Here is a 27,706-nt window from a genome sequence, read left to right as displayed (position 1 = left end):
GTCGTACATTTTAGTGGATTCAAATTTTTTGTTGACCACTGTTTATCGTATTTTTCCTGAACCCTGCAAAGTAATAGGGACCAAAGAGATAAAATATCAAACAGATCCACAGACCTCAACCAGGTAAAAAAATTCATAAATATATAAACACGTAGTTTGTCATGTCAAACTACTACAGAGTAACCGAGTCCACACTGCGACTGTATATTCTGAATCAGAACCCAGACATTTACAGTAAATAATATGATGACATAAAGCGCCTTACTGTAAATCTCATCTGGTTCATTTCGTTTTATTTCGTTTAGTTTGTTTGTTTAGTGGCACGTCAGTCAAGCAGGACCAGCTGAATATTTGGGGTCAAATTTGTTTGCTCTCCGTATGTGGATCGATTTGAAAGAGACTTGAACCACGAGGTGCTTGTGACGTACTGGTTTAAGCCACACCTCAACCCCGTTCCTTGCTTATGTCATTGTTGTGTTCCAGATACTTTTAGCCGGGTTGAAGGCGATTTGCCGTGGAATGCCTTGGGCCCCGTCTGTTGGATGGGATGTTTGAGACCGCTGTATTTTATATTAGAGGAGAGTCCACAAGTGGAAAGAGGGCTTTGGACTACCAGTCACCCCACAAGGAGCTCTATCTGCACCTTTCCAAACTGTTGCAAAAGCCCATTCCACAAACCCCGCTGACACCTTGCCCTTTGTCTTTATATCTGAAACGCGTCAACGAGCCGCCCTGACAGAGCTGCGTCTGCGTCTGATCCTGGTTTGCGTGGCTGCTGTAACTCCTCCAGACCACCGCGTGTCGCCGTGTTCTCCCTTTTTTCAACGCGCAACATAAGCTTCTGTGAAGGTTCAGACGGGAAGACTGGCCTCATCATCGTCACTAATCATTAGAGATTGGTATCGCCTGCAGTTTTTCTCGGTCAGACGATCGGAGTCGGCCACGCCCTCAGAGATCCAATGCTTGTTGCTGCCTGACAGTATATTTGTACTGGTAGTACTGCTGCGTGACATTCTGATGACATCTTATTAATCGTGAGGGCCGTTCTCCGTCCAGAATGTACGAATTGCATTGGAAGCAATGGAAGATCACCCTTTCTGCCGTTATTTCTGAAAGCACAAGCCAGACGTGAAATAGTGCATGCAAATAGCTCACTCAGGTTTGGTGATTTTATTGCAAATTAGCGTGGCGGTAAACTTCTTGTGCCGTTAAAGAATAATAGTAGTAGTAATAATAGTAATAATAAGAGTAACCTTTTATTTATAAAGAACCTTTCATATACGTCATGTAACTCGAAGTGCTTTAATTTAGATGAAGGCATCAGACAGTCACAATAAATGCAAAGCAAACAAGCAACATGCATGTACAAAGTAGAATAGTGATAATATAGCTGAAGGCAGCAATAAACGGTGCCCAGTTTATTTGTTTTAGGCACTGTGGCATATCAGCGGAGAGTGCGGGGGAGAGGTGAGGAAGAGAGTACAGGCAGGGTGGAGTGGGTGGAGAAGAGTGTCCGGAGTGATCTGTGACAGAAGGGTTCCAGCAGGAGTGAAGGGGAAGGTGTGCAGGACGGTCGTGAGAGCAGCCATGTTGTACGGTTTAGAGGCGGCGGCACCGACGAAAAGGCAGGCGGCTGAAGTGGAGGCGGCGGAGTTGGGGATGTGGAGATTTTCATTGGGAGCGACGAGGACGGACAGGATTAAGAAGGAGCACATTAGAGGGACAGCTCAGGTTGGACAGTTTGGTGGAAAAGTGAGAGAAGCCAGATTGAGATGGTTTGGTCACGCGTGCAGGGAGATGAGAGTTACGTTGGGAGAAGGAGGCTGAGGATGGAGCTGCCGGGCAAGAGGAAAAGAGGAAGCCAGAGAGAAGCTTCATGGATGTGGTGAGGGAGGACATGCAGGTGGTTGGTGTCAGGGAGGAAGATGCGCAGAACAGAAGGTGTTGGAGGCAGATGATCCACTGTGGCGGCGCTTAACCGCAGCAGCCGAAAGGAGAAGAATATATATATATTGTGACTGACCTTGAGGACTGGATTTTTGGACAAAGGCTTCTATATTGTCTTTCGATTTTCAGCTCGGATCTTTCCTCTGTGAATAATTTCATTATTTAAATGAGAAGGGTTAAAGGGGGTTGGATTTTCCCATCATGACAACAACACGCTCCTTAAATACAGCGATGGAGATGAGGCATTTGAGTAGGGCCGCATTTGAAGCGCTGTATGTCATCACACAATCAATACAATGGCCCGAGCTGGGTGAAGGACAAGCTTCGGGTCACCATAGATGACACACCCAACAGAAAGTGGCAAAGATCATCCGCCCCGCAAAAAGACGAGGATTTTGCTTCACTCCAAGCACTTCCCGGTGAGTTTTCCTTATCACTATGTTGTTTTCGTTTAAACCACTGGCACCATATGCTGTGTTCATTCAGTCCCACCTCGTGCTGCGTTCATTCAGTCCCATGTCCTCCATCCATTCATTCATTCCGGCGTCCGTTCATTCGCTGTGCACATTTTGTCTGGATTTTGAATCCTTAACCACTAATAATTGTTATATAATACATGTATTTATATTGGAGTCATACAATAGGGGTTAACCGATTTAAATTAGTTATTTCATGTTATTATTGGGAAAGTATTTTTGGCGGATAAAGTTTTGGATTCATTTGCACCTTCAGGTCACTCCAAATAGGGAAGATCTGGAATAATAATAATAATGTTTTAAATGACACACTTAAGGTACGCACTTAACACAGGTATACTGTGTTAAGTGCCAAGTGAATTTTCATATACTGTGAAATTCTGCTGACAGTAATTCAATCATCTGGCTGACAGATTTCATGTCTGAAAAATGCATTTTATTTAATTCACATCTTTTCCAAAGAGGCGATTATGGATTAGCGAAAATCAACAAACAAACTGAAAAAAAACCCCAACATAAAATAAAACGCACATATAATTACACGCACATATAATTAGATCATCATTTCATACATTACATAATCTTACAAATACAACTTTTTACATGGCTTGCTTACAATATTGGCACGAATAGCCATCCTTCCATACAGCTTCAGCATATGGACGGATAGCTCCACAGCTATCAAATACCACCCAGGTGTTTTATGGGTTCATAGGATTCCAGAGCATCCCGTACAACTCTCCCGGGAACAGTGTTATTCCTCCAAGCTCCGCAGGGGCTCTTGTGATGGCGGCTTGGACGTCTTGGTCATGCGATTGAACTGGATCTTGTCGTAGACGGTGTTGGCCTGTGTGGGGAGAAGAACGAGGGGCCAACAGGGTTAGGCTTACGTATCCATAATGTGCCGTGAACTTCGAGGACGTAGACAAGATGAGGGCACGCATATCGTTATACACATATCTGTTAAAGCCAGGGAGTTTCCAACCTCTTTACCCCTCAGACCTCCTGAATCAAACCCGATTCAGGACAAATTCTACGCTTCTCCAGTGATGAAAAGTTAGACTGTTTTTGGATGTTTGACTCTCTACGTGTGACCCAGACTCTGCATGGGCCAACGGGAAGGGAGCTCTCACAGGCCGATGCGCACGTGTCGACCCGCGGATCGCCCCTTTCGCGAGCGACGGCCGGGAGTTGTCGCTCACGGATCTCGTTGCCGATCCGGTTCAGGGGTCTCCGAATCTCGTCGGGGGCGATGGCGTGACTCGCGGCTCGCGGATTTCGTTCTAGGATCGGAAGTCATGGCCTCTCCACTTGGGGGTGCGTGCGCGACTTGGAGCCCTCGGCTCTTTCCGTTGGGGATTTGAGTCTCAGTTCAGCCTGTGAGTCTGGCTGCGGCCAGAGACTCGCGACTCCCGACCCGTCATTGAGGAGATTCGCTGGCGAGTCTCTCGTCACTAAAGTGGCCATTTTTTAATACATTGACATGTAGTGATGGGTCCTGGTTCAATTTATCTTTGAGCTGTCGCACATGTGAATTTTTGAACCAATTGTTTTGCCTCGCGACCACCAATTGTGTGGCCACATCCTAAAACCCCTACGCAGAGCTGCCGCTCTTACCCTGATTGACACAGAGGGGAATCGGTCGTCCACCGTTTCATAGATGGACCCTGCGTTCGTCTCCGTATTTGGTGTCCGCTGAAAAGGACACACAACACAGCGTAAACACGCGGACACAATGTCCTTGCCAGCAGGTCCACACGTATATTAAAATATAGAAGAAACATGCGTACTGTACATGGGGAAAAGAAAAAAAGACACGCACAATCATTTGTACACTCAAAAGGTCCCCTGTATTATAATCAATTAAAATGTACTTCACAATCGATACAGCTAATGTGTGCTTCAGCACGTGAAGTGTGCTACACTTACGTTCCCACTGATAGCAGCGTAGACGGTTGATTGGACGAGTCTCGCTTTGATCGAGTAACATGACAAGCAGATGGGTCAAGGTTAACAACATGAGAAATGCATACAGAATATCTGAAGTAAATACGGGCTATAAACAAAATCACTTAAATGGGTTACAAGATGCAAAGCATGAGGTCTGAACACTGTCCCTCTCAGCTTGTCCCAGTCACCAGGGGTGTCCCCCAAGGTTCAATATTTGGTCCCCTGCTGTTTTCCATCTCTAAACGCTGACAGGCATTCAACAATCTTAAAGGGTACATTATGCTTTTCCTTATTTTCTGTCATATATATATAATGTTACAATGTGGGATGTTGATTTGACGTGGCCAAAGTGTCAAATAACGAGGTACACGAATGACAAAGTCATCTCTGTGAGCAAAGCGCTCAGGCTTCCGACCGCTCTGAACTCTCGGTTTTCTCAGGGTTTTTTTTTTTTTTTTTTTTTTTTTTCCTACTACCTACTCTCTGCACGATCTGATGTCAGCACGTGACAGAAATCTAATATGAGTGAAGATTCAGCAGCTGGATTGCTTATTTCTCGCCTCTCTCACCCCACAGAGCAAAGTAGAGGTAGGTTGGGTGGAAGATGTTGTTCCTCTACTGGAAGAACAGCAGATATATGCGTCCTGTCGGAGCTGCTTTGTTGTTTTTCCCAGATGGGGGATTAGATGTTCATCTGTGACCTTATTGGGAACTCATCAATTCCCATCAGTTCTATAAAATTCAAATGTTGCTGTTCAGTAAGGTTCCCTTTTCTTTCTTTTTTTTTTCAAACCTCAGAGGGAGAGAGAAACCCAGAATAGAGGCGGTCAGGATTGTTCCGAAAAGAGGAAATATCGCCTGGCTTTCGGGGACTGGCACAAACTCAAAGTTCCTTCTCACAGCAGGGTATACCTCATGGCAGAGAACATAAAAAAAAAAATCGGAGTTAATACTTCTTTCCAGTTATTTTGAACAGAAAGAGGCCTTAAGTGGTTCGGCTACAGCATCCTACCTGCTCTTCTGCGAAGCCCAAAGGCAATCCCCAAACCAGCAACGATGAAGGTCAATACACCTATCACTGTTGCCACGGCAATGTAGAGCACCTCCGTTGCTGACTCTGTATATGAGCATTTATTATTATCATTATTATTATTATCATTATATCATTATTATCATGGTTATTGTTGTCAATGTTAGTAGTATTAATATTAGACCGATCAGTCACAACATTAAAACCAGTGACAGGTGAAGTGAATAACGTCACGATGGGGGCTGACACAATATTATTGTTTGTTGTGGCTTATCGGTGTGTAGTATAAGTAATAGAAGGCTGGTATTGATATTAGCTCGGGGATGGTAGCTCAGGAGGTAGAGCTGGTGGTCTAGTGATCCAAAGGTTGCTGGTTTGATCTCAGGCTCCTCCTGCTAGCATGCTGTAGTGTCCTTGAGCAAGACACTTAACCCCTAATTGCTCCTGATGGCTGCGTCCGTCGGTGTTTGAACAATTGTAAGTCGCTTTGGATAAAAGCGTCTGCTAAATGTAATAGAATAGAATAGATATTGGTAGTGAGACGGAAAACATGCAGTGACCTTCGCTGCCAAGCCAGGTGATGAAATCCATATATTTGGGAATGTTAAGGGAAAACTCTGGGGTTTTCCACCCCAAACACTTGGAGTCAACTCGAGTGATGGGCATCAGAATCTTTTCAATTGAAATCCAGTATCGAGATAATATCTCCACCCAATGGTCGTGCACCAAGCTCAATATTTAAAATATTCAGAATCTAATCATCCGGTCACTCAATGATTGGAAAAAATAAGGTTCAGCTTAAACAAACAGAATACGCAGCCATTTTCCCTGTCTCACTTGGTAATTATTCCGTTTCCGTGAGTGAGTAACAGAAGCTGCTTTGTTGGGCGGCCTACTGCTCGTACCTTTCTGGATTGAATGCGAGCTGTTGCTGCACGTCACCGGTGTGGATGCGGACCCCAAGCTGACGGGATTGGAAGCCGTGCACCAGGCCGTAGGCTCCTCCTCCTCTGGCTGGAGCGTGTAGTTGGCGGCGTAGTTCACTGTGGCACCCACGTAAGTCTCTTTGCCGATGGTCCAGTTGTAGGCGACGTCCCGGTCCGGCGAGGTGCTGCACCGGAGCAGGACTGCACAGGTGCCGTTTGCCGCGCGCCAACTGGAATTGACGACCAGCACGGACGGCGTCGCGATGGGTTCTGGTCAAGTGAAGGAAAAGGTGGAGGATTTGGGGCGGACAGCGTTAAGACAAAGGACATTGAGAAAAGACTTGAGTTGGGATGATGACTTTGGTCAAGTGCTTCTTTGATTGCCGCCTTGCACGGCTCTCTGGTTCTATTTCTATTTTAATTCTATTTCTATTGCATTGATAGCTCCCTTTTCATCTTTTTCTCTGTGTTTGAAGATACTATTAGAAAGCAATAACAGAAAACGTTATCATACATTATTTCACGGCTCTGTGGAGTGCTCTATTCTGATTGGTCATCGGCGGTCAGTTATTCGTGATAGCCCCTGATCTGTTAATGATCAAATTCACCCCTTCACAGTGGCGCCAGACCGCGATCACCACATCGGAGGTTATTTAGGGACTACGACCGGCTGGCCGCACATTATCGCTCCGGCATACACAGCTAAAAATGTCCGACGGCCAGGTACCGTAAACACGCAGAGTGATGAACACAGTTTTCCGCTGGGAGCTGTTCAGCGCTGAGATGAAGCTGAAATTCCCGGCGTCCTCCGGAGTCACGTTGCGCACAAGCAAATTCAAACTGATGTTGTCCATCTGCGCCCTCCCGTTGAAATGCAGGAATTTCGGGTCCTCCTGCACGGGGAAGCAGCCCTCAAACCCGGAGACGTCCTTCCCGCGGTATTTCCAGCGGGCCGTCGTCACACTCTCGGTGGGCAGTTGCGCGTCCAGCCACACGGTGTCGCCGGCTCTGGCGGTGACCACGCGGGCCTGCTCCCCGCCGCCGGCATCTGAAACCGGGCGGGACGAACAGGAAGTCAGGGAGGGCTCGCGGTCAAACTGGAAGCTTTTAAAGGAAGAGGGCGCAACCAGGGCGTGTGTTGTTTTGGCACTTCTACTTCATGCCCAAATCTAGAGTACAGCTTCAGTAAACGAGTGATTAATGTGCTGTCAGTGTAGTGTGAGTACTCTTATTAAAAGTACATTGAAATCAACATCAAACGGCATAACTGAAGCCGTACTTTAGTAGACTTGTTTAAAGTGTTGTTTTGGTCGTAAGAAGTAACCAAAAATATATTTATTCAAGATTCAAGAGGTTTATTTGTCACATACATACACATACGTTCATACATGCAGTGAAATGTCTTAATATTTAATTAATATTTAATGCAATTTCTCAAAATGTAAAAAAATATTAAATGTGATGATATTGAATATTTAAATATTTCATATTCAAGCAACATATCACGCTCAAAGAAAGCATCCTTTCAGATAACGCACTCGAGTTTATTCTTTTCACTTGGGTGTTAATGCTTTTTAATGGTTGTCGGTAAAAGAGTCTAAATGGACTTTTATTAATAAATGTACAACGATGATCTTGCTGATGAATGATGTTGCCTTATTTCCTCTCCACCATTTGTAAGGGTTCTTTTTAATGCTGAGTTTGTCAACGTTTCATGTCGCAACCCCACACGCCGCGCGCAGAAACCACTATTTTTTTGTCTTTCGCCTGACAATTCAAGCGGGCAAGATCCACCTTTAAAAAAGAACAGAGCCAACCCTGTCCAGCGTAAAACAGTAGATCCACTGTTTCATGTCAATCACTGAAAAAGGAAATTATTTGCAGAAGGAATAAAAAACGTTTTTTTCTGAAGAAGAAGAAGAAGAAATGAGCCTGAAGCTGGTTAACCAGGCTGCTTTACTTTACACCACTTCACTAATCACTTTGTCCCTTTGTCTTTCATTTAAGTAATTTAGGATACATCAGCGAGATATTTGTGATTTCTACACAAACATCTTCTATACAAAACAAAACATTTTCTATACAAAACATTTTTCTATCAAACACTTTTTATGTAAAACATTTTCTACACAAAACAAATCATGTTCTACGTAAAACAATTTTTTTTTATAACCATTATAAAACACTGTATTGTTGCTGTCCCCTCGAACTGTGTATGAGAAGAAATACAGTTTGCAAATTATGCTGAAGAAAAAATGAGTTATTCTGCTTGAATAAAGGTTAAAAAACATGTATAATAGTGATAATTATCAATAATAAAAAGTAGTTTCTGTAAAAAAGGAAAACAATAAAACCAGCCTTCCTGCGCTGCAGTCGCTTCTCTGCCGCTGTCAACTGCTAAAGCCCAGAGTTAATGCAAAATGCTATAATAATGGAACTGAGTGAAGTACATTAGGAAGTGAAGCTGATAAAGGCGGAGAACGTACCGCAGAGCGAGGCCTGCAGCAGTGTCAGAGCAGAGAGGAGCAGACCACCAAGCATCTCTGTCCCCGAATAACATGCACACTCAGCTTTACACCACTTCTGTTTCCTGAGAGAGTGAGAGCGTGAGAGAGAGAGAGCGAGAGAGCAATCATTCCATTGTCGGTAACCTTGTATTTATATATATATATATCTATATATATATATATTTTTTTCCCATAAATTAAATATGATGAAGATTATTGTATACATATATATGTTTTCTGTTTTTTATTTTACGTTATTGTTTTTGTTTTCCATTGGCTTCGGTGACCTCCAAAAAAAGAAGCTTATTCGAATTGGCCAAGAGAGGGAGAGGCCCCGGGAAATGGGGAGGGTTGGCAAAGGGGGGTGACGGGGACACTGTGAGGCGGGGTTGGACCACCCCCACCCAACCCCTCTCTGAGCAGCCCTATGGGGGGGGGGTAAACGCATCCGGGCCGGTCGGCTCCGTCGACTGAACTGCGCCTGGGTTTTTCCCGTCGCAAAACACGTCGGGGCAGACGGGAGGGACAGTTTTGGTCTTTCCCCAGAACGGCGTCGTAGTTTGCTCTGTGACACCGCCCCGCTTATCACACGTGACTTCACCGTTGACTGTGCACTGTCCCTTTTTAAGCAGGTGGAGGGAAAGCCAGCAGGGGGGATAAAGGGAGGGTGTTTGGGTGCGTCTCCGAGGTGGGGAATGACAGAGTGAGAGACGGATGGACTCGGGCCGTCTGTGCTTAGAACCCCAAAATGAACAATATCTAGCCCGGATCCTGCCGGGGACATTCAGCTGGAGACCACAGTGCCGGAGCCACCCTGTCCTACCGGTCGAGGGCCTGGTGACCGGGTGTCATGACATTTCACTGCATATATGTATGAACGTATGTATATGTATGTGACAAATAATCTCTTGAACTTGAACTTGAACTTGAACTTGACACGGATCCTTTTTGGTTTTTCTTTTGGTTCTGCTATTTGGAGTTTGGAGCATGACTTTTTTTGTACTGTTGCATTTGAAAGGGGGATTTGGAAGCGCGAGCCTTCTGATTTTATTTTCTTCGTGTGATTGTTGAACAAGGACGCCGACTGGACACTTACTTTCTCAGAGGGACATTTAGGGCGGATTTTGGCGTGCGCAATCCGGCTCTCCATAGGAATGAACGGGACTTCCGCTTTTTCTCCTCATTTGTTCTATTCGTCGTTTGCCAAAAGCTTAGTTCTATCTATCTATCTGTATAAACATATCTATCCGTATATACATGTGGACAGGGTGTGTGTGTGTGTGTGTGTGTGTGCGTGTGCGTGCGTGTGCGTGCACGTGCGTGCGTGTGCGCTTCTGCGACAAGCATTTGTGTGCACGGTATCTTGTGGTACTTGGCAGCCTCAGTGGCTTCCGGTCGAGAGGGCAAAACTGTAGCTCTGCTTCCATTGTGACGCTGCAGCTCTGAGTTGTGTTGAGGTGTGAAAGCACACGCACACGCACACACACACACACACACACACACACACAAACCTGCTCACATAATACTGTATGTGAGCATGAGTGTGTATATGTGTGTATATATTATATACAAACACATATATACACACATACATACACACCTGAAGGGTGTTCACACTGCACAATGCTTCTCCGTACATTACTACTCCTACTACTACACCACTACTCCTATTACTACACTACTACTCCTACTGTTACGACCAGGGCGAGCGGGGCTCAAACGCACGACGAGTAGTGTAGTAGTATTAGTAGTAGTAGTAGTAGTAGTCATAGTAGTTGTCACGCCCACAGCCTCCTTGCCCCACTAGGAGCAGACGACCCATGTTGTCAGGCAGGACCCCCCCTGCAGCAGCTGCCTGTGAAGGCCGTACAGGAAGGCAGTAGTAATGGTAGTAGTAATACACCTCCCTCTGCTGGTCATGTGACAGAAATTAAGGCGTTGCTTCAATCCGCAGTTGGTCAGTCGGTGGTTTTCAATAAAGAGGCAGACAGACGTTGGTGTTTGCTTGTACGAGGGTTGGAGCAGAGATGTGCTCAAGAGCAGCTCCCGAGAGACGAGCAGTTTTCTTTTCGGGGGGCGGGGGGGCAGAAATCTTCTAGGGTCACTTTGACGTCACGGTCGGGTGCGTGCTCAAGATAAGGCAGAACTTATGCTTTGCTCCCGCTCCGCAGCCGGAGCGCGGCGAAAACGAAAGCAAAGATAGCCACTGGCAGGAGTCCAAGGCTCACCACAAGCGCCCGGATGTGTGTGTGAGAATTAACACTGTGCTGAGGTAAAGATGTGACTGGGGCTGTGTGAGGTGGTGTTCCTCATCGTGTCGCCCGTGTACGCCCCCTGTTAAAGTCCCTGACGAGGGATTCCTCCAAAATATGCCTGCGGGGGGAACCCAGCACCGTTCCTCCGCGCCGTGCCCCTCCCAGTCCACGAGATACTGCAGACCACACCCAGCGACGGGCGCCGGACCGTGGAGGCAGGGCGGTCGTCGATGGTGCGGAGGGGCCGGGGCAGGGGGGGGAAAGGGGGCCGGAGGCCACTGGCTTGATTTGGGAGACATGAAAGGCGGGGTGGACACGGAGGGGGCGGGGGGGACGAGGACGAACAGCACAAGGGTTGACGACGGACTCGACAACAAAGGGGCCAAAATACCGGGGGGTGAGCTTGCGGGACTTTACCTTGAGGGGCAGTTCCCTTGCCAGCAGCCAAACCTTTTGGCCGGCGGCGTACAGGGGGGGCCGGGGTCCAGCAGCGATTGGCTTCCCGCAGGGACCGGGTGGACGCCTGGAGCAGGGCTGAGCGGGGACTGTTCTAGCAGCGGAGGATGTGGGCCTGGACGGAAGGAACAGAGATCTCTTTTTCCTGGGACAGGAGCAGAGGGTGTTGATAGCCTAGGGAGCAGAGGAAGGGGGACGGACCAACCCGTGCTCCAACCCACGGGAGTTTGGCGCTCCAGGACCAGGGGTTAGTGGCCGTGACGCAGCAGAGCATAGTCTCCATCTCCTGATTTGCCCGTTCCGTCTGGCCACTTGTCTGGGGGTGGAAACCGGCGACAAGGCTGACCTTGACTCCCCTTGCAGAACAAAGGGCTCGCCAAACCTGGGAGATAAACTGCGGGCCCCTGTCCGAGACGACCTCCTCGGGGATACCGTGGAGGCGGAACACCTGGGCCGCCAGAAGGTCGCCGGCGGCAGCTTGGGGAGAGTGATGAAGTTGGCAGCCTTTGAGAACTGGTCAACTATGGGGAGGACAGTGGTGTTGCCACTGTATGCCAGGAGAGCGGTGACCAAGTCCAGGGCGAGCTTGTGGGACTCCACCGTGACTGGGCTGGTGGACAATAAGGACACGACAGGATGGACGCCTACCTCAGACACAGGAAGGCTTCCACAGACACACTTTCAACATCCTGACAACTACACCCCTATTACTACTACTACCCTACTACTAATACACTACTACTACACTATTGCTACCACTACAATTTTCAACATCCTGACTACTACACCAATACTACTACTACACCACTACTACTAATAAACTACTACTACACCACTATAGCTCCTACTACTACTATACTACACCACTACTACTCCTACAGTGCTACAACTACTACACCACTACTACTACTCCTACTACACCACCACCACTACACCACTAATACTACTACTCCTGCTGCTACTAGTACTACACGAAAAACATGCACACGAGCACACATTTTAAGGTGCCCACAGATACAAATTTCGTCATCCTCTCAACTATGCCACTACTACTACAATACTACTACACCACCACTACTACCACTACAAATCCTACACTACTACAACACAACTACACCACCACTACTCCTATAACTCCTTCACTGCTACTACTACACCACTACTACCCCACTACAACTACGCTACTACTACCAGACCACTACTACTGCTACTCATACTATTACAACTACTACACCACTATTACTAGTACTGCTACTACTAATAAACTGCTAGTACCACACCACTGTCACTACTACTACTTTACCAATGCCACTACTACTATACTACTACTACACCACTACTACTATGCCACAACTACTACTCCTATTACTCCTACACCACTACTACTACACCACAACCACTACTACTACTACACTACCACTACTACTACTATACTACTACTACTACTACTACTACTACACCATTACTACTGCTATAACTCCTACACTACTACTACTAGATACTACTACACTAATAGCACTACTCCTACAGTTCTGCACTACACTGATAGTGCTAGATCATTATTACTAGTACTTCTACTGCTACACTACTACTACATGACTACTACTCCTATCCGATCCTACACTGGGCCAGCAGCGAGAGCCAGCAGTGAGAGCCAGCCACTGTCTCGCAACACACACCTTAAACTTGTTTTTTTTTCCATGTGACGTGAAATGAAAACGAATGTTATGGAGCTTAGGAAAGGTTTGCTGGTGTAGTTTCTTGCTGTTTTAGTTGCGTGACTGCTCATTTATTCTGTGCCAACAAAAGAAGAAAAGGACATTAAATACATCTGGAGGAGTGCGTTGGGAGACGCAAACTGCATACAGATATTATCACAAGTTAACGGAAATACCCAATATTCCTTTATTTGAAGATACATTACATGCATTCCATATACTCTTCTGCCCTCGCCAGGTGAAGACGTACGTGGCTATGCAGTGAGCTAAACACTCTCCCAAAAAGTACCCGGAGACAGTAGCTGACTTTGGGTCTCTTTAATGGCAGCGGTGTGAAACTGTAGAACAGTACAAAAGTATGCAGATTAACGATCAGTCTCTATGCAGATGCAAATAGCCTCTTAATACGTTGTCATAGCTCCTAAACTGTATGCATGCATGAATAACAAATAAAATAACAGATCCTGCTTTCTCAAGGGCAATGACGAGGTAGATGGAAGATGTTAGTCGAAGTCTGTGGTGTGATCCGACTGCCTCCATCTTTTTCTTCTTGGCTTTTAACGGCAGCTTGCATCCTAAAGCCTCCGTGTGTCTCTGACTGACTGCTTTTGTGTGCTTGTGTTATGCTGTCACACTGTCACCACAATGCTATTATGACACAATACTTTGGCAGGGCTGGAAAACTCCCCGCCTGGCACCCGTGACATGTCAAACTACTGGGAACCTAGACATTAGGAAGTTGGGCCATTGCTCCGCAGTCCCTTGCCTTGGAGTTGCCGGGCAGAAGGAGGACAACCTCCGATATGGGTCTAAGGAACAGCCTTGCTGCATTGCCCTTGCTAATCTTCACTTCAATCTTCCTTATATTCCGGTTCGTCGCTGGGAAGGGTGTTTGTGACGAGCCCAAGGGGCCAGTCGTTCCTTTTGGCTTGGTTGTCCCACAGTAGGAGAACGTACTGTGACTGCATGTTTGGCCTTGCCCTTCTCCAGATGTGGCCTCCCTGCAGGTCACCGATATATTCCTGTTTTCACCGCTCCCAGAAGGTGTTAGCTAGACTCTGGACTTGTCGCCACTGACGTCTGAGGAGGTCCCTCTCATTGAACTGGCCCAGAGGTTACGGGTGTTGTGGGTTAGCTTTGCCGAGCATGGCGTACAATATACGACGTGTGACTCCAATCATCTACTCCCAGCTGCTGCCCATATGCGGGTGTGAGGAATTGAACTGCCACGTGCGTCCATGCTCTGTTAGGTAGTTCTCAACTTGCTTTTTGTTAGAGCCGATGGAGTCTATCCAGAGCTCCTTGCAGGTGCCACAAAGTTGGTTCCGCAGGCTGACCTGAACTCCTTCACAGGGCCTCTAATGGCGTAGAAGCGTCTGAAGGCGTTAATGAAACCATAGGCGGCCATTGACTCCAGCACTTCAATGTGTACTGCACGTGGGCTCATTCATGTGAAGATGACTGTCCACCTGCGGTTTGCCTGGCCTCCTCATGTTCTTTGTGCTGTAACAAACCAAGGACCAAACACATCTAGCCCTATGTAGAATGTGAAAGGAGGGTTCGTGCTGAGGCGATCGCCAGTTACCCACCTGGCGATCACGAGCTTCTGCTCTTCTGTCTTGTCCCATAAATTGCCGCAGGTCACAGTCGTGGATTGTGCTGCTCCTAGATCGCTCCCCCCCCCCCCCCCAAATGAACCAAAATCCATTTGCCTTTACTGCTAAATCGGTGAAGTGCCAGCCCTGGTGCCAAACCTGCTCGTGCAAGGGTCGGATTAGCAACGGGGTGATGTGGTACTTGCCGGGAACCAGTACGGTGTAATTTTCCTCTTTCTCAATGTTTGTTCAATGTGCAGTGAAATGCTCAGGTGCAGACTCCAGAGACTGTGCTAAGCGCTTCCAAGAGTAAAAACTGTCGGCAGACAATAAGGGAAGGGTATATCTGATAAAAAAATAGATTCAAGATTCAAAAAAAAATATATATATATATATTACAATATGATAAAACAGCATTGGGAAAAATCTTAACAAAAAACAAATAAACTACAATCATAGCTCAACAAATAAAATGAAAATAAATTAAAATAAAAAAAATATAAAATATAAAATTAAGGCAGAATAAAAACATTATCAATAATGAAAAAGATGCGCTTTAAAAAAGAAATGTCTGCTGCCCTGAGATCCTCAGACAGGGCCTGAGGGCCAGTCTGAGCATCTCAGACTGGCTCACAGGGTTAAAAGCAAAAGTTCCAAAATATAACTAAGCGCTACCATGCAGGTCTTTCAAAGTTACCAGTAGCATTTTAGGATCTCTGTGTGTAATCTGCAGAGCAACAAGATGCACAAAGCCAAATAATGTGGCCCAGCGAGAGCATATAACTTAAACAAAAGTGGTTCCAGAACCATTTCTCGGGGCATTAATTCTCTGGGTACACTGACAAAGTGTACCCAGGTGTACCCAGGGCAAGGTGCTCTTTGAGGGCTGAGAGGACAAATAATTATCAGTGGAAAATATTTATTTTCTATCATTTGTTTGGCGGAGAGCTGAGTCTTCTTCAGAATGTTCGAATGTTTGTTTGGAAATGGCTCTATGGTTTTTAAAAACCTCTGGGTCAAGGCTAGTTTCTATTTTTTAGGAGGACGAATGTTAACAAGCTCGGAAAGATCGACGGCGACTGGAAGTAGGTCTCCATGCAGGTCTCCCACGGCAACCAATGACAAACGAAGCCGGCAACATTACATTACATTACATTAAGCAGACGCTTTTATCCAAAGCAACTTACAATTGTTCAATCACCGACGGACGCAGCCATCAGGAGCAATTAGGGGTTAAGTGTCTTGCTCAAGGACACTACAGCATGCTAGCAGGAGGAGCCTGGGATCCAACCAGCAACCTTTAGATCACTAGACCACCAGCTCTACCGCCTGAGCTACCATCCCCACTTCTAGCTCGTTAGCACCACTAATGGGGCGGACAGATAAGCTTAATTTGAGGCCACAGCTTCTCCGGCTGCCTTAGGACGTTGAACACAAGCGTATAGTGACTTCGCTGAGTCAGGTTTCACGTCGGTCGGCGCACTCTTATTGCCGTGGTGTTGCTGCTGAGAACTACCCTGCTGGTTGACGTGCTCCGGTGTTCGCCCATCCTTTGCTTTGCGTACGCTATTCGGCGGATCGGCGCAGCATTTCGGCCGGGGAGTGAGGGCCGTTCCCGGTAATTGCAAAACGCTGTACTCGGTTTCCACTGGTGAAGTTTGCTCCTTTTCTACAGCGACCGCAGCGCAGCCTCGATCCGTGTTCTCATAAACACGGTCGGCAGCGGAGTTGTTTGGAGTTTGTTCCAAGCGCTGTGCCTGGCGGCCTTCTTGTCTCGGTGAAGCCCCTTCTTCAATCACAGGCGGAAGGAGGTTCTGAGTAAAAAAATACAAAAATATATATATATTGAGATATATACACTCACAAAAAGTTAGGGATATTTGGCTTTCGGCTGAAATTTATGGAAAATGTAAAAAGTTCACGCTACAGTGATATTATATCATGAAAGTAGGAGCATGCAACAGTTATTTCCTCATCTCAAACAATGTATTGAAACAAAAGCCAACAACAGTGGTGGGTTTACCACAACAAAAAATGTCAATGTCTCAATAACTTGTCATGTGCCCTTGAGCATCAATTACAGCTTGACAACCACGTCTCATGCTGTTCACAAGTCGACTTATGTCTGCTGAGGCATGGGCCCCCACTCTTCTTGAAGGGCGGCCCTCGGGTCATTGAGGTTCTGGGGTACAGAGTTACGAGTCTCTACACGGCAACTCAGATCCCATAGGTTTTCTATGGGATTCAGGTCTGGAGAAAGTGCAGGCCACTCCATTTGAGGTGCCCCAGTCTCCAGCAGCCGTTCCCTAGTGATGCCACCTCCATGAGCTGGAGCATTGTCGTCCATGAAGATGAAATGAGGCCTGTGTTGTTCATGCAGGGGCACAATGACTGGATGAATGATGTTATTCAGGTAGTATGGGCTTGTCACTGTACCATTCACAAAGTGTAGGGCAGTTCTGTATTGACCAGACACACCTGCCCACACTGTAACACCACCACCACCAAAGGCTCGTCTGGTGTCAACAGTGGCTGATGCATAGGGCTCTGCTTGAAGTCTCCAACACCGTTGGCGGCCATCATTTCTGCTCAACGTGAATCGACTTTCATCAGAGAACAGCACTGAGGCCACTGGTCCCTCGTCCAGCGTCAATGCTCCCTGGTGTGGTCAGGTACCTTTGCAGGTGGTCTAGCACGCAGACCACGCTGATGTCAACGGTTTCAAATGGTCTGACGTGACACTTGGTGCCTCTCACCTCCCTTTAATGTGCCTGGAGTTGAGTGGCATCATCATCCTGTTGCGCAGGGCACTGTTAAGAATGAAGCGCTCATCAGTGTGGGATGTGGCCAAAGGACGTCCACTTCTATGCCTTTCTGTGACTCTTCCAGTCTCTGTATCTCTGTTGCAAGCTGCTGATGACACTCCGTGACACTCTAAGCTCAGTGGCCACTTCCCTCTGAGAACATCCTGTTTGAAGCCTCGCTATGGCGAGGTACTGTTGATCAGTTGTTAGGTGTCGTCTTGGTCTCATGATGTGTGAACAGCATGATGAAGAGGACTGTTTAAATTCCAATTCTAATTGAACCAGGAAATGTATTGGTCGATTCATGGATCAAACACCTGTTGTGAATTTTGACGTTAAGCTCCTTATTAGAGAACAGCAAGTTGTGCAAAAAGTACTGAAACATTTGAACAGTTGGACATGTGCATTCAAAAGTTTAGAGAAGGTCAAATTAAGTTCACCTGTAAAGGTTATAGTGCATTTTAGGTTCATCCTGAAATTTCACCCGAAAGCTGAATATCCCTAACTTTTTGTGAGTAGTGTACGTATATATACTGTATACAGTGGGGCAAAAAAGTATTTAGTCAGCCACCAATTGTGCATGTTCTCCCACTTAAAAAGATGAGAGAGGCCTGTTATTTTCATCATAGGTATACCTCAACTATGAGAGACAAAATGAGAAAAAAAATCCAGAAAATCCCATTGTCTGATTTTTAAAGAATTTATTTGCAAATTATGGTGGAAAATAAGTATTTGGTCAATAACAAAAGTTCATCTCAATACTTTGTTATATACCCTTTGTTTGCAATGACAGAGGTCAAACGTTTTCTGTAAGTCTTCACAAGGTTTTCATACACTGTTGCTGGTATTTTGGCCCATTCCTCCATGCAGATCTCCTCTAGAGCAATGATGTTTTGGGGCTGTCGCTAGGCAACAGGGACTTTTAACTCCCTCCAAAGATTTTCTAGGGGGTTGAGATCTGGAGACTGGCTAGGCCACTCCAGGACCTTGAAATGCTTCTTACGAAGCCACTCCTTCGTTGCCCGGGCGGTGTGTTTGGGATCATTGTCATGCTGAAAGACCCAGCCACATTTCATCTTCAATGCCCTTGCTGATGGAAGGAGGTTTTCAGTCAAAATCTCACGATAAATGGCCCCATTCATTCTTTCCTTTACACGGATCAGTCGTCCTGGTCCCTTTGCAGAAAAACAGTCCCAAAGCATGATGTTTCCACCCCCATGCTTCACAGTTGGTATGGTGTTCTTTGGATGCAACTCAGCTTTCTTTCTCCTCCAAACACAACAAGTTAAGTTTTTACCAAAAATTTCTATTTTGGTTTCATCTGACCATATGACATTCTCCCAATCCTCTTCTGGATCATCCAAATGCTCTCTAGCAAACTTCAGACGGGCCTGGACATGTACTGGCTTAAGCAGGGGGACACGTCTGGCACTGCAGGATTTGAGTCCCTGGCGGCGTAGTGTGTTACTGATGGTAGCATTTGTTACTTTGGTCCCAGCTCTCTGCAGGTCATTCACTAGGTCCCCCCGTGTGGTTCTGGGATGTTTGCTCACCGTTCTTGTGATCATTTTGACCCCACGGGGTGAGTTCCTGCGTGGAGCCCCAGATTGAGGGAGATTATCAGTGGTCTTGTATGTCTTCCATTTTCTAATAATTGCTCCCGCAGTTGATTTCTTCACAACAAGCTGCTTACCTATTGCAGATTCAGTCTTCCCAGCCTGGTGCAGGTCTACAATTTTGTTTCTGGTGTCCTTTGACAGCTCTTTGGTCTTGGCCATAGTGGAGTTTGGAGTGTGACTGTTTGAGGTTGTGGACAGGTGTCTTTTATACTGATAACGAGTTCAAACAGGTGCCATTAATACAGGTAACGAGTGGAGGACAGAGGAGCCTCTTAAAGAAAAAGTTACAGGTCTGTGAAAGCCAGAAATCTTGCTTGGTTGTAGGTGACCAAATACTTATTTTACCGAGGAATTTACCAATTAATTCATTAAAAATCCTACAATGTGATTTTCTGATTCTTTCCCCCCATTCTGTCTCTCATAGTCAAAGTGAACCTATGATGAAAATTACAGGCCTCTCTCATCTTTTTAAGTGGGAGAACTTGCACAATTGGTGGCTGACTAAATACTTTTTTGCCCCACTGTATATATCTCGTCATGTCACACACCCCTTATATTAAATATAAAATATTAAAATGTTCAACTTTGTCAATGTTTATATATGTATAGAAAGATATCTATCTATCTATCTATCTATCTATCTATCTATCGAGAGAAAGAGAGATCCAAACTTGTCCGTCAGAAATATTTTCAAATAACAAATAAATAAAACACAGACTGTTTAAGGATTAATCAAATCATTGAAATGGATAAATAGGGCAATGGTTTAGCCATTATTCATGTCATATTTTAACTTCCGAAACCTTGCCAAAGGCATAATGTGCTTCGTATGTAAGGACAATTGTGTGTGACACAGAATTGACGTTGTGTGACAATATAAAAAAAAAAAAAAAAAAAGATTCACATGACATTTACTGCTGAAAACAAAACTCAGAATGATCTTACCTTTTTTTTTTTGGTCCATTTTTGGCAGTAAGGCCACGCCACGTAAACAATCGGCAAAAAGATAAACAGGAAAGTCAGGACTCCGAGCAGTAAGAGGACTGGCACAAAGGGCCATGACGCTGGGCGTGTGACATCTGCTTTGCTCTTGTTGAAACCTAGCGGGGAAACGGAAACACATCCTCAGTTTATTATCAACGCCACCCATCGACACGCAGAAAGACTGAGGGGATGCAACTGCGGCGTCGACAAAGGCTGCCGTGCTGATCAGCAGCACTGATGTGGGTGATAAGGCCCTGGCTGAACAGAACGACCCTGTAACTCCCCTCCCCTCCGTACACACAGTGCTGCGCGGTGTTTCCACCACGGAAACGCTCTTTAAAAACGAAACGGTCCCACGGCACCACACCCGTATCAGATAAACCAAAAAAAAACAAAACGTTAGAGACCTGTAAAACTGGGCCCAACTGAAATGGATGCTCGACTCGCAGACGATTCGTTCGCAGCGAAACAACCCATCCCAGTGACTCGGGAGTCGGAAATGACTCCGGCAGAGTGTGTGGGAGGGAACCGTTGTTTATCGTTGGCTGGAAGTGTTCCCTCGCTGACGGTGCGTTGAAGAGTCACGACGCAAAGGCATTGCAACTGTTCAGATGAACACAGAGTTGGTCTGTGCAGCCTTGCAATTTTGATCTTGCAACACAAGACCTAATCTCCAATATATTTTTCAGGGGAATGTGAACAATTTTTAATGGCACACCTGCCCGAGCTCCCGGTGTGCCCTGGCACAACGGCTGGCTGGAAGACACTGGTGGAGACCAGATCAGGAGTTTTCAACCGGTGGTCTGGGGCCCCCTGGGGGTCTGTGCAGGTACTGCCGGGGGAACGACAGCTGTCTTGTCTTTTTTTTTTTTTTTTAACCTGTGCTGTCAGCATGCTGGGCATACGACACAGAGTGTTTGTATGCCATTTGCATCCCGGACAGAGTTAGTCTGCAAGAGGAGTTCAAGTTCTCAACCTGCAATGCAACTCTTTATTCATTCTTAAATCATCAAGAACTGCTGCAATAACTCTGTCCTGGGGATGCCCTGTAGAATGACAAGAGCACAGTTTTGCTTATGGAGAGCCACCACCAACCCCCCTTTTTGGAGAACTATTCATCATGTTTGGGTCTATAAACAACTGATCACGACTCCAAGAGGGGGAGAATCCCCACGGTGAGACAAATAGACATAGAAACAAACAACATTTACACAAAAACATGAACATTGGTCGACAACATGTATTGAAAAACTGAATTAGGTCCAGGAAAACTGGAACTACAAGTGGTCCCGTGGCCTCTTCCTGTCAAAGTTATGGCAGTAAATGAGGGAGGAAAGGAGAGGAAAGCACCCCAGGTTGTTGGGGTGCACTCCAAGCAGGGGTGCGTGCGTGGGTGTATGTGTGTGTAAGATGTCCACCGGTGAGTGTACATGACTTATCCCCATTGGTACTGGTGTAAAAGATCGGTATTATGTTGCGGTGCCTCCAAGCAGCGCAAGGGGCCCCGAAGCCCCCCGAACTCCACAGCCCCGCGAACAACCTCCGGCTGCAGGAGATCCCCGGGTACCCCGCCCTGCAGCCACGGGAGACCCCCTGGCCCCCAGAGAAGCCAGAGGGCCGTGGAGCAACTCCCGCGCCCAGCCCGAGGAGCATGACCAAGTCCCAGGGAGCACGAGGAGGCACACATACAACCAACCCCTGGGCGCAGGCACAAGACGCAGCCGCCAGCACAGAACCCGGGCCACGGGCGCAAGGCACGGACCGCGGGCCCAGATCACGGCCCCAACCCCGCGCAGCTGCCTTGTCTTAAAAAGGCTGTGGTCGCTCCGCGGTCAAGAAGCAGAATCGATCAATGGTGAGTGGGCGCGCCAGCGTCAACGCTCACATGTCAAGTTTTACCAAGTATCATTTCATCAAAGAGCCTGAACATCTTGATCTTTCGTTGCCAAAATTTGTTATTTGTCAAAGATGTTTCGGCGGTGACTCACCGCAAACTCGTGGTGGTGTAGCCGAGAGTGCCCGGGGGAAAAACATGCTCTAGCTCAAAAGCGGGGGCAGCCCCAAAGTTCAGCAAATTCCAGTCGCCGCGATACCTTGCGGAGCGGCGGCTGTGGAGAAAAGGGGACTACTCACATGCCTCCGGAAACCTTTGGGTAACGTTGTTGGCACTCAGGCGGTTGCTGCCGGTGCACAGTACGGTCCTTCCGTCTGTGGAGATGGAGACGTTGGCCGTGGCGAGCGAGTGCCGGCCCGCGGTGCAACGCTCCCTGTCGCAGGCGGCGCCGGCCCAGCTCTCCTGGACGGTACAGTTCACTGAGACGTTGCAGGAGCCGGTGCTATTGTCGTTGTGGAGGAGGGCGATTCGGAGGCGTGGCCTGGGAACAAGCTCTGCAGCGCCCGGCAGAGAAGACATTGGTGACAAGTTCATTATCATTATTTTATTATTATTATTATTTTTTTTTTTGATCAGATCCATCAGATCTGGAGCAGACAGCACCAGGTCTGATGCTGAACAGGACTCATCCAGGTGCAGCCTTCGTGGGCCTCTGTCAATTGACATTGATATGTTAGTTATGCAATGACATCCAAGAGATAAGTCACATTCCATGGATCAACCACATTGGCGACTTAAATGATATTTGCTAGAAAGGGCAGTACATTACATTTGAAGCATGTGACTTTTTTTTTTTTTTTTTATGAAATATCACACATTATGAACATATGCACTTAAGGTAAAACTATTAACTTAGTTTTGAAATATGCCATTTCTTATAATATAAGAATTGTATATTTATATATGGTGTGTGTGTGTGTATACAATTTACATGTTTGCACATTTGCATTTTATAAGATTCTAACCTCAGAGGCCAGAAACAGGAAGCTGTGCAACTTCCTCCCTGGCGACCCGCTGCCGTCGCGCCACAGCAGTTTGAAACAGAATGCGACGCAGCTGTTATCCAAAACCTGTCGAAGAGCGCCAAGTTTCCCCGACCGCGAAGGTCGAGCGGCACGACGGAGCACTCGGACGCGCCGGGAAGGCAACCCGGAAAAAACAGCGCACCTGTCCTTGGCGGCCAGCGCGGCGAACTCACCGTGAACCACCAGGGTGTGGATCTTCGTTTCGGAAGTGAACGCCTTTTCAACTTCTATGTTCACTTCGTAGTCCCCGCCGTCGGCCCGGTTCAGCTTGCCGATGCAGAGGGCGTGGTTGGACGGGTGGTAGTTCGCTTTGCCTTCGAATTTGGGGTTGAATCTCCCCTTCGAAAATATCACGTTCGTGTTGACCTTCCATGTCACGCTCACGTTGGGTTCGGGACGACTGGTGAGGTTGAGACACACGGTGCCGCCTTCTAGTCCGTGGTGTGTCACCGCCAGGCTCTTCGCCCCGATTCCTGTGGAGACACAAAGTTCAGTGCGACGGGGGTTTTTTCGTGGGGAGTGCGGTCCACGCAAATCAGGAGCAACGTCGCTTTGACTCGAGGCGGAAAGTGAAATTGTTCCGGCGGCTTCGACGTTCTAAGGAGATGATATGTTTGTTGTACTGTCACCTTGACAGTTTTGGGCTGATGCAGCATATACACGAACCCACCCACCAATATGGGAACACATTAGACCTACTAATAACAGCAGGGTTAGATATTGAGAATGTGTCGGTGCAACAAATGCCCATTTCCGACCATTATTGCGTGTTCTATGAGACAAAACTAATCATGAAAACGTCCAGAAGCAAACTCCTTGTCCACAGAAGGGTCTTAGACAACAGCACTGAGACCAAATTCTCTAATATTATGCGATCAATCAGGCCGTGCCATGACCCCCCCCCCCGAATGAGATAGTCCAAAATTTCCATTGCACTCTGTCAACAGTGCTAGACACAGTCGCCCCCCTAAAGGTCAAAAAGGTGAAAACTGATAGTTTCCCCCTGGCTGAATAACACCGATGTCAAAGACCAAAAAAGAAGGTGTAGGACAGCTGAGCGAATTTGGAGGAAATCCAAGCTCACAGTTCACTGTAGCATATACAAAGACTCCTTGACTACTTACAATACAGCAATACGACTTGCACGAAATTATTTCTCCAAAATAATTTCAGAAAATACAGGTGACCCCAGAGTGCTTTTCTCCACTATCGATCGGCTGATAAATGCGCCCCCCCCCCACTTCCACCACAGCAGTCAGCCAGGAAATGTGAGGAGTTTGCGCTAACCATGATCAGAGCGAGCATCACCCCTGACGTAAACTTAGACGAGATCAGTCAATCTCACAGAAAGAAAGTAACCATGAAGGATTTCGCCTGCATTACACTGTCAGACCTATGCAAGACTGTTGACGAATGTAGCTCAGCCACCTCCTGCCTTGACCCTATACCAACGGCATTCTTAAAGCGGGTATTTGATAGTGTCGCAAGTCACGTCCTGATGATCCTAAACATGTTTGGAATTTACCAATTAATTCATTAAAAATCCTACAATGTGATTTCCTGGATTCTTTCCCCCCATTCTGTCTCTCATAGTCGTACCTATGATGAAAATGACAGGCCTCTCTCATCTTTTTAAGTGGGAGAACTTGCACAATTGGTGGCTGACTAAAAACTTTTTTGCCCCACTGTATGTCATGTATGGAAGACTGGGTCGAACACGGGAGGTTTCCCGCGAGGGGAAGCTTGAGTATGACTCAGTTAAGGAAAGTGGGTGAAAGGATTGCGGAGGAAGAAAGGAGGTTAAGAAAGAAAAAGAATGTGCCAATGAAGGATTTAGTCAGATTAAATGTCCATAAACAATGTTTAGAGACTCGCGGATCGATTGTGATTTTGAACAAAATTCTGAAGTTGTGTCTATTTACAAAATAGAGAACTTATCTGCTGAGGTTAAGGTCCTCTAGAGGTTGAAGTCCTCAAAACCTGTTTAAAGTCCTTCTATAATTATAAACTTAAAAACCTGGTTAAAGTCCTTCTATAATTAAAACGTAAAAAAACTTGAGGTTGGAGTTCGAGAAATTTACAGACATTTACTGACGTTCCAATGAAGGAGACTAGACCCTGACTGACGGACAGTTTGTTGCTTTAAAATATATGTATAGGCCACAAATCTTTAGGTGTCTAAATTAGTAGACATCGACTGCGGAAACTGTGCTTTGGCTTGTTTTTAATAATTCCTATGATTAATGTTTTTGATTTTGAATCTTCTAATTCTTATGATTAATGGCTTGATTGTATATGATTAATCGCTTGATTTTAATCTTTTACTCTCTGATTAATGTTTAAATCTTTTTCTTTCTAATGCGGTGTTGTGGCACTTTGAGTTGCATTTATTGTTGGAAAGGTGCTATATAAATAAATCTTTACTTACTACTTACTTACTTGAAGCCACCGAGCCGGCCAGCCACCTCTTAAAACCAGATGTGATTATATTCTTTAGCTATAATCTATTATTTGTCATTATTATTATTTTAAATTTTTGCAAAGATTTACTTGTTAAATGTGTTTATATATATATATATATATATATATATATATATATATATATATATAATTTATTTATTTAAGGAATTTAGCAATATATACACACATACATACATAGACATCACCCCACATTATTCACCCCCCTTAAACAAAAAAATGAATGAATAAAATAAGATGTAATTTAAAAAAATAATAATCACAATAAAAAAATAAATAAAATACAATTTAATTTAAAAAAAGTCATTGGTTTCTAGGAGCAATCGGCTGAATAGAAGTGGCATCAGTGCACGGCATCTCAGAGGGTCAGTCCCTTTCCTTATCCATGGAGAGGGGACGGCGCGTCAGTGAGCTCGTCATCGGAGCCGCTCGAGCCGCGGCAGGGACGGCACCGCTGCTTTCCACCTCTTGAAAAGGTGGGGTGTTTGCTGGATTTCCAGTTCGTGCTGATCTAAACGCTATCGCCCTTTTTTTAAATGACTATTTATTTATTTATTTTTGTTGTGCACTGGCGGCATGAATATCCCCTGGCGTTGCTCCGAAGATGGCGGTGAGTGGATTTTGGGTTCAAGGGGTGAACAACATAGCACCGAGAAGCAACCGGGGATGAACCTGAGCTACTGCGTCTCGGGAAGTTGGGGCTGACAGAGGGGTATACAGTGTTTGGGCTCGTCTGTCACTGGAGCGACGTATTCTACGGAGTACCTCCAATTGAATTAAACTGTGCCTCATACGGATTGAAGACGTGCCGTATGTAGAGCGGAGGTGCAATCTGCCCAGATTTCCTCAGGGATGAGTTGACAAAAATAGAATTCAAGATGAAACTGAAAAATTTCCCCCAAAAAAAGCCACGTCTTCGAACATCTTGACCACAAGTATTTCCCGTGTCCAACCCACCGAAGATAAAGAAAAGAGCAGCTTACCGGCAAGGAGGCAGCAGCTCAGCAGGAGGAACATCGTCAGTGCGGGAGGAAACGCTCCGTACAATATGTTTAAAAACAACAACCTCTCACAACAACAGGAAGCCAGAACTCAGGAAGCGGCGCCCCGCAGACACAGCCGTATTCAGAGTCGTTCAAAACGGCAAAAACTAATGGTGGGGCAGGGTCGATAATGGAATGTTTACAAGCCATGCACACACACACACACACACACACACACGCACGCACGCACGCACGCACGCACGCACGCGTGTAGAGGGGATTACGAATCCAAGCCCATGATGATGAATACATGTGCATGTTCCATCGTGCTCAGTGGACTATTCGTTTTCTGTTTAAATATAGCAGCCAAGTTGCCGTTTTATGGACGTGTTCGTGTTGGCAGGTGCTTTGATCATCGCCCCCGGAGGGAGATTTCGAGCGGCTCGTAGGAAAATAGGTGACAATAATTAAAAAAAAAAAAAAAATCCAGCTGCAGGCAGCAGCACACAGGAGCCTGATTTAGCCACGTCTGGTAAGTATTGCGGGTTTCGGGGAGGGCGCCCAGGTTCCTGAATCTGCGCTCTGTGATTTTTTTTTCCTCTGAGTACCCCCTGCAGTACCCTCTGCATTACCCCTGCAGTACCCCTAGGGGTATTTGGGAAACACTGAACCAGAGGATGGAAAAAAATGTGAAAATATAACAATCAACTGTAAAGTGAAAAAACAACTTTTTAAACAAAAACATGCAGTAAAAATTTGAGGCATAACTGTCAATAAACCTAAATGCTGAATGAGAAGATAAATAAAGATCAGTTTGGAATGTGTAATAAACGAATAATAAACCAAAAAGTTAACAATAAAATAAACCTCTGAATAAACCAGAAAAATTTACCTAAGTCCAACAATGAGCAGTTGATCTGATCATTAACAATGAACCTGATGATGAATATTAAATATGAACCTTTACATTGGCAAAAATAAAATAGTGTAAACCTCCAGTTCAAACAGTAAACAAGACAAAAATTGACCATGAACAGTGAACCTAAAAGTTCACCAGAA

The 27,706-nt window shown here is 46.0% G+C and overlaps 2 protein-coding genes across 2 annotated transcripts; both read right to left on the bottom strand.

The window, feature by feature from the left end:
- Positions 1-2,896: 2,896 nt before the first annotated feature.
- Positions 2,897-7,190, bottom strand: LOC307246900 (SLAM family member 5). The gene is made up of 6 exons (XM_080022940.1): positions 7,057-7,190; positions 6,309-6,599; positions 5,386-5,490; positions 4,353-4,396; positions 4,041-4,118; positions 2,897-3,270 (listed from the first exon to the last, which is right to left on the bottom strand). The coding sequence occupies exons 1-6, from the start codon at positions 7,181-7,183 to the stop codon at positions 3,178-3,180; spliced, it is 738 nt and encodes a 245-aa protein (XP_079879066.1). The 5' UTR covers positions 7,184-7,190; the 3' UTR covers positions 2,897-3,177.
- An 8,815-nt stretch (positions 7,191-16,005) lies between these two features.
- Positions 16,006-26,681, bottom strand: LOC307247440 (uncharacterized protein; the record flags this gene model as incomplete). The annotated part of the gene is made up of 5 exons (XM_080023593.1): positions 16,006-16,674; positions 20,229-20,383; positions 22,401-22,655; positions 23,360-23,659; positions 26,648-26,681. The coding sequence occupies 5 exons, from the start codon at positions 26,679-26,681 to the stop codon at positions 16,249-16,251; spliced, it is 1,170 nt and encodes a 389-aa protein (XP_079879719.1). The 3' UTR covers positions 16,006-16,248.
- Between the last annotated feature and the right edge of the window lie 1,025 nt (positions 26,682-27,706).

This window comes from Zeus faber (assembly GCF_960531495.2).
Source record: "Zeus faber genome assembly, chromosome: 22".
NCBI classification, from domain to species: domain Eukaryota; kingdom Metazoa; phylum Chordata; class Actinopteri; order Zeiformes; family Zeidae; genus Zeus; species Zeus faber.
Note: the sequence above shows the minus strand (reverse complement) of the source record. Positions and strands in the feature narration are given on the sequence as shown.

What these genes read in the sequence shown, in the direction of transcription:
- LOC307246900 (XM_080022940.1), bottom strand. Translation starts at nt 7,183, where the DNA reads ATGGACAACATCAGTTTGAATTTGCTTGTGCGCAACGTGACTCCGGAG. An exon ending in CATCACTCTGCGTGTTTACG is followed by an intron (nt 6,600 to 7,056) that starts GTACCTGGCCGT and finishes TCACTTGACCAG; the next exon opens with AACCCATCGCGACGCCGTCC. An exon ending in ACGCTGCTATCAGTGGGAAC is followed by an intron (nt 4,119 to 4,352) that starts GTAAGTGTAGCA and finishes TGTCCTTTTCAG; the next exon opens with CGGACACCAAATACGGAGAC.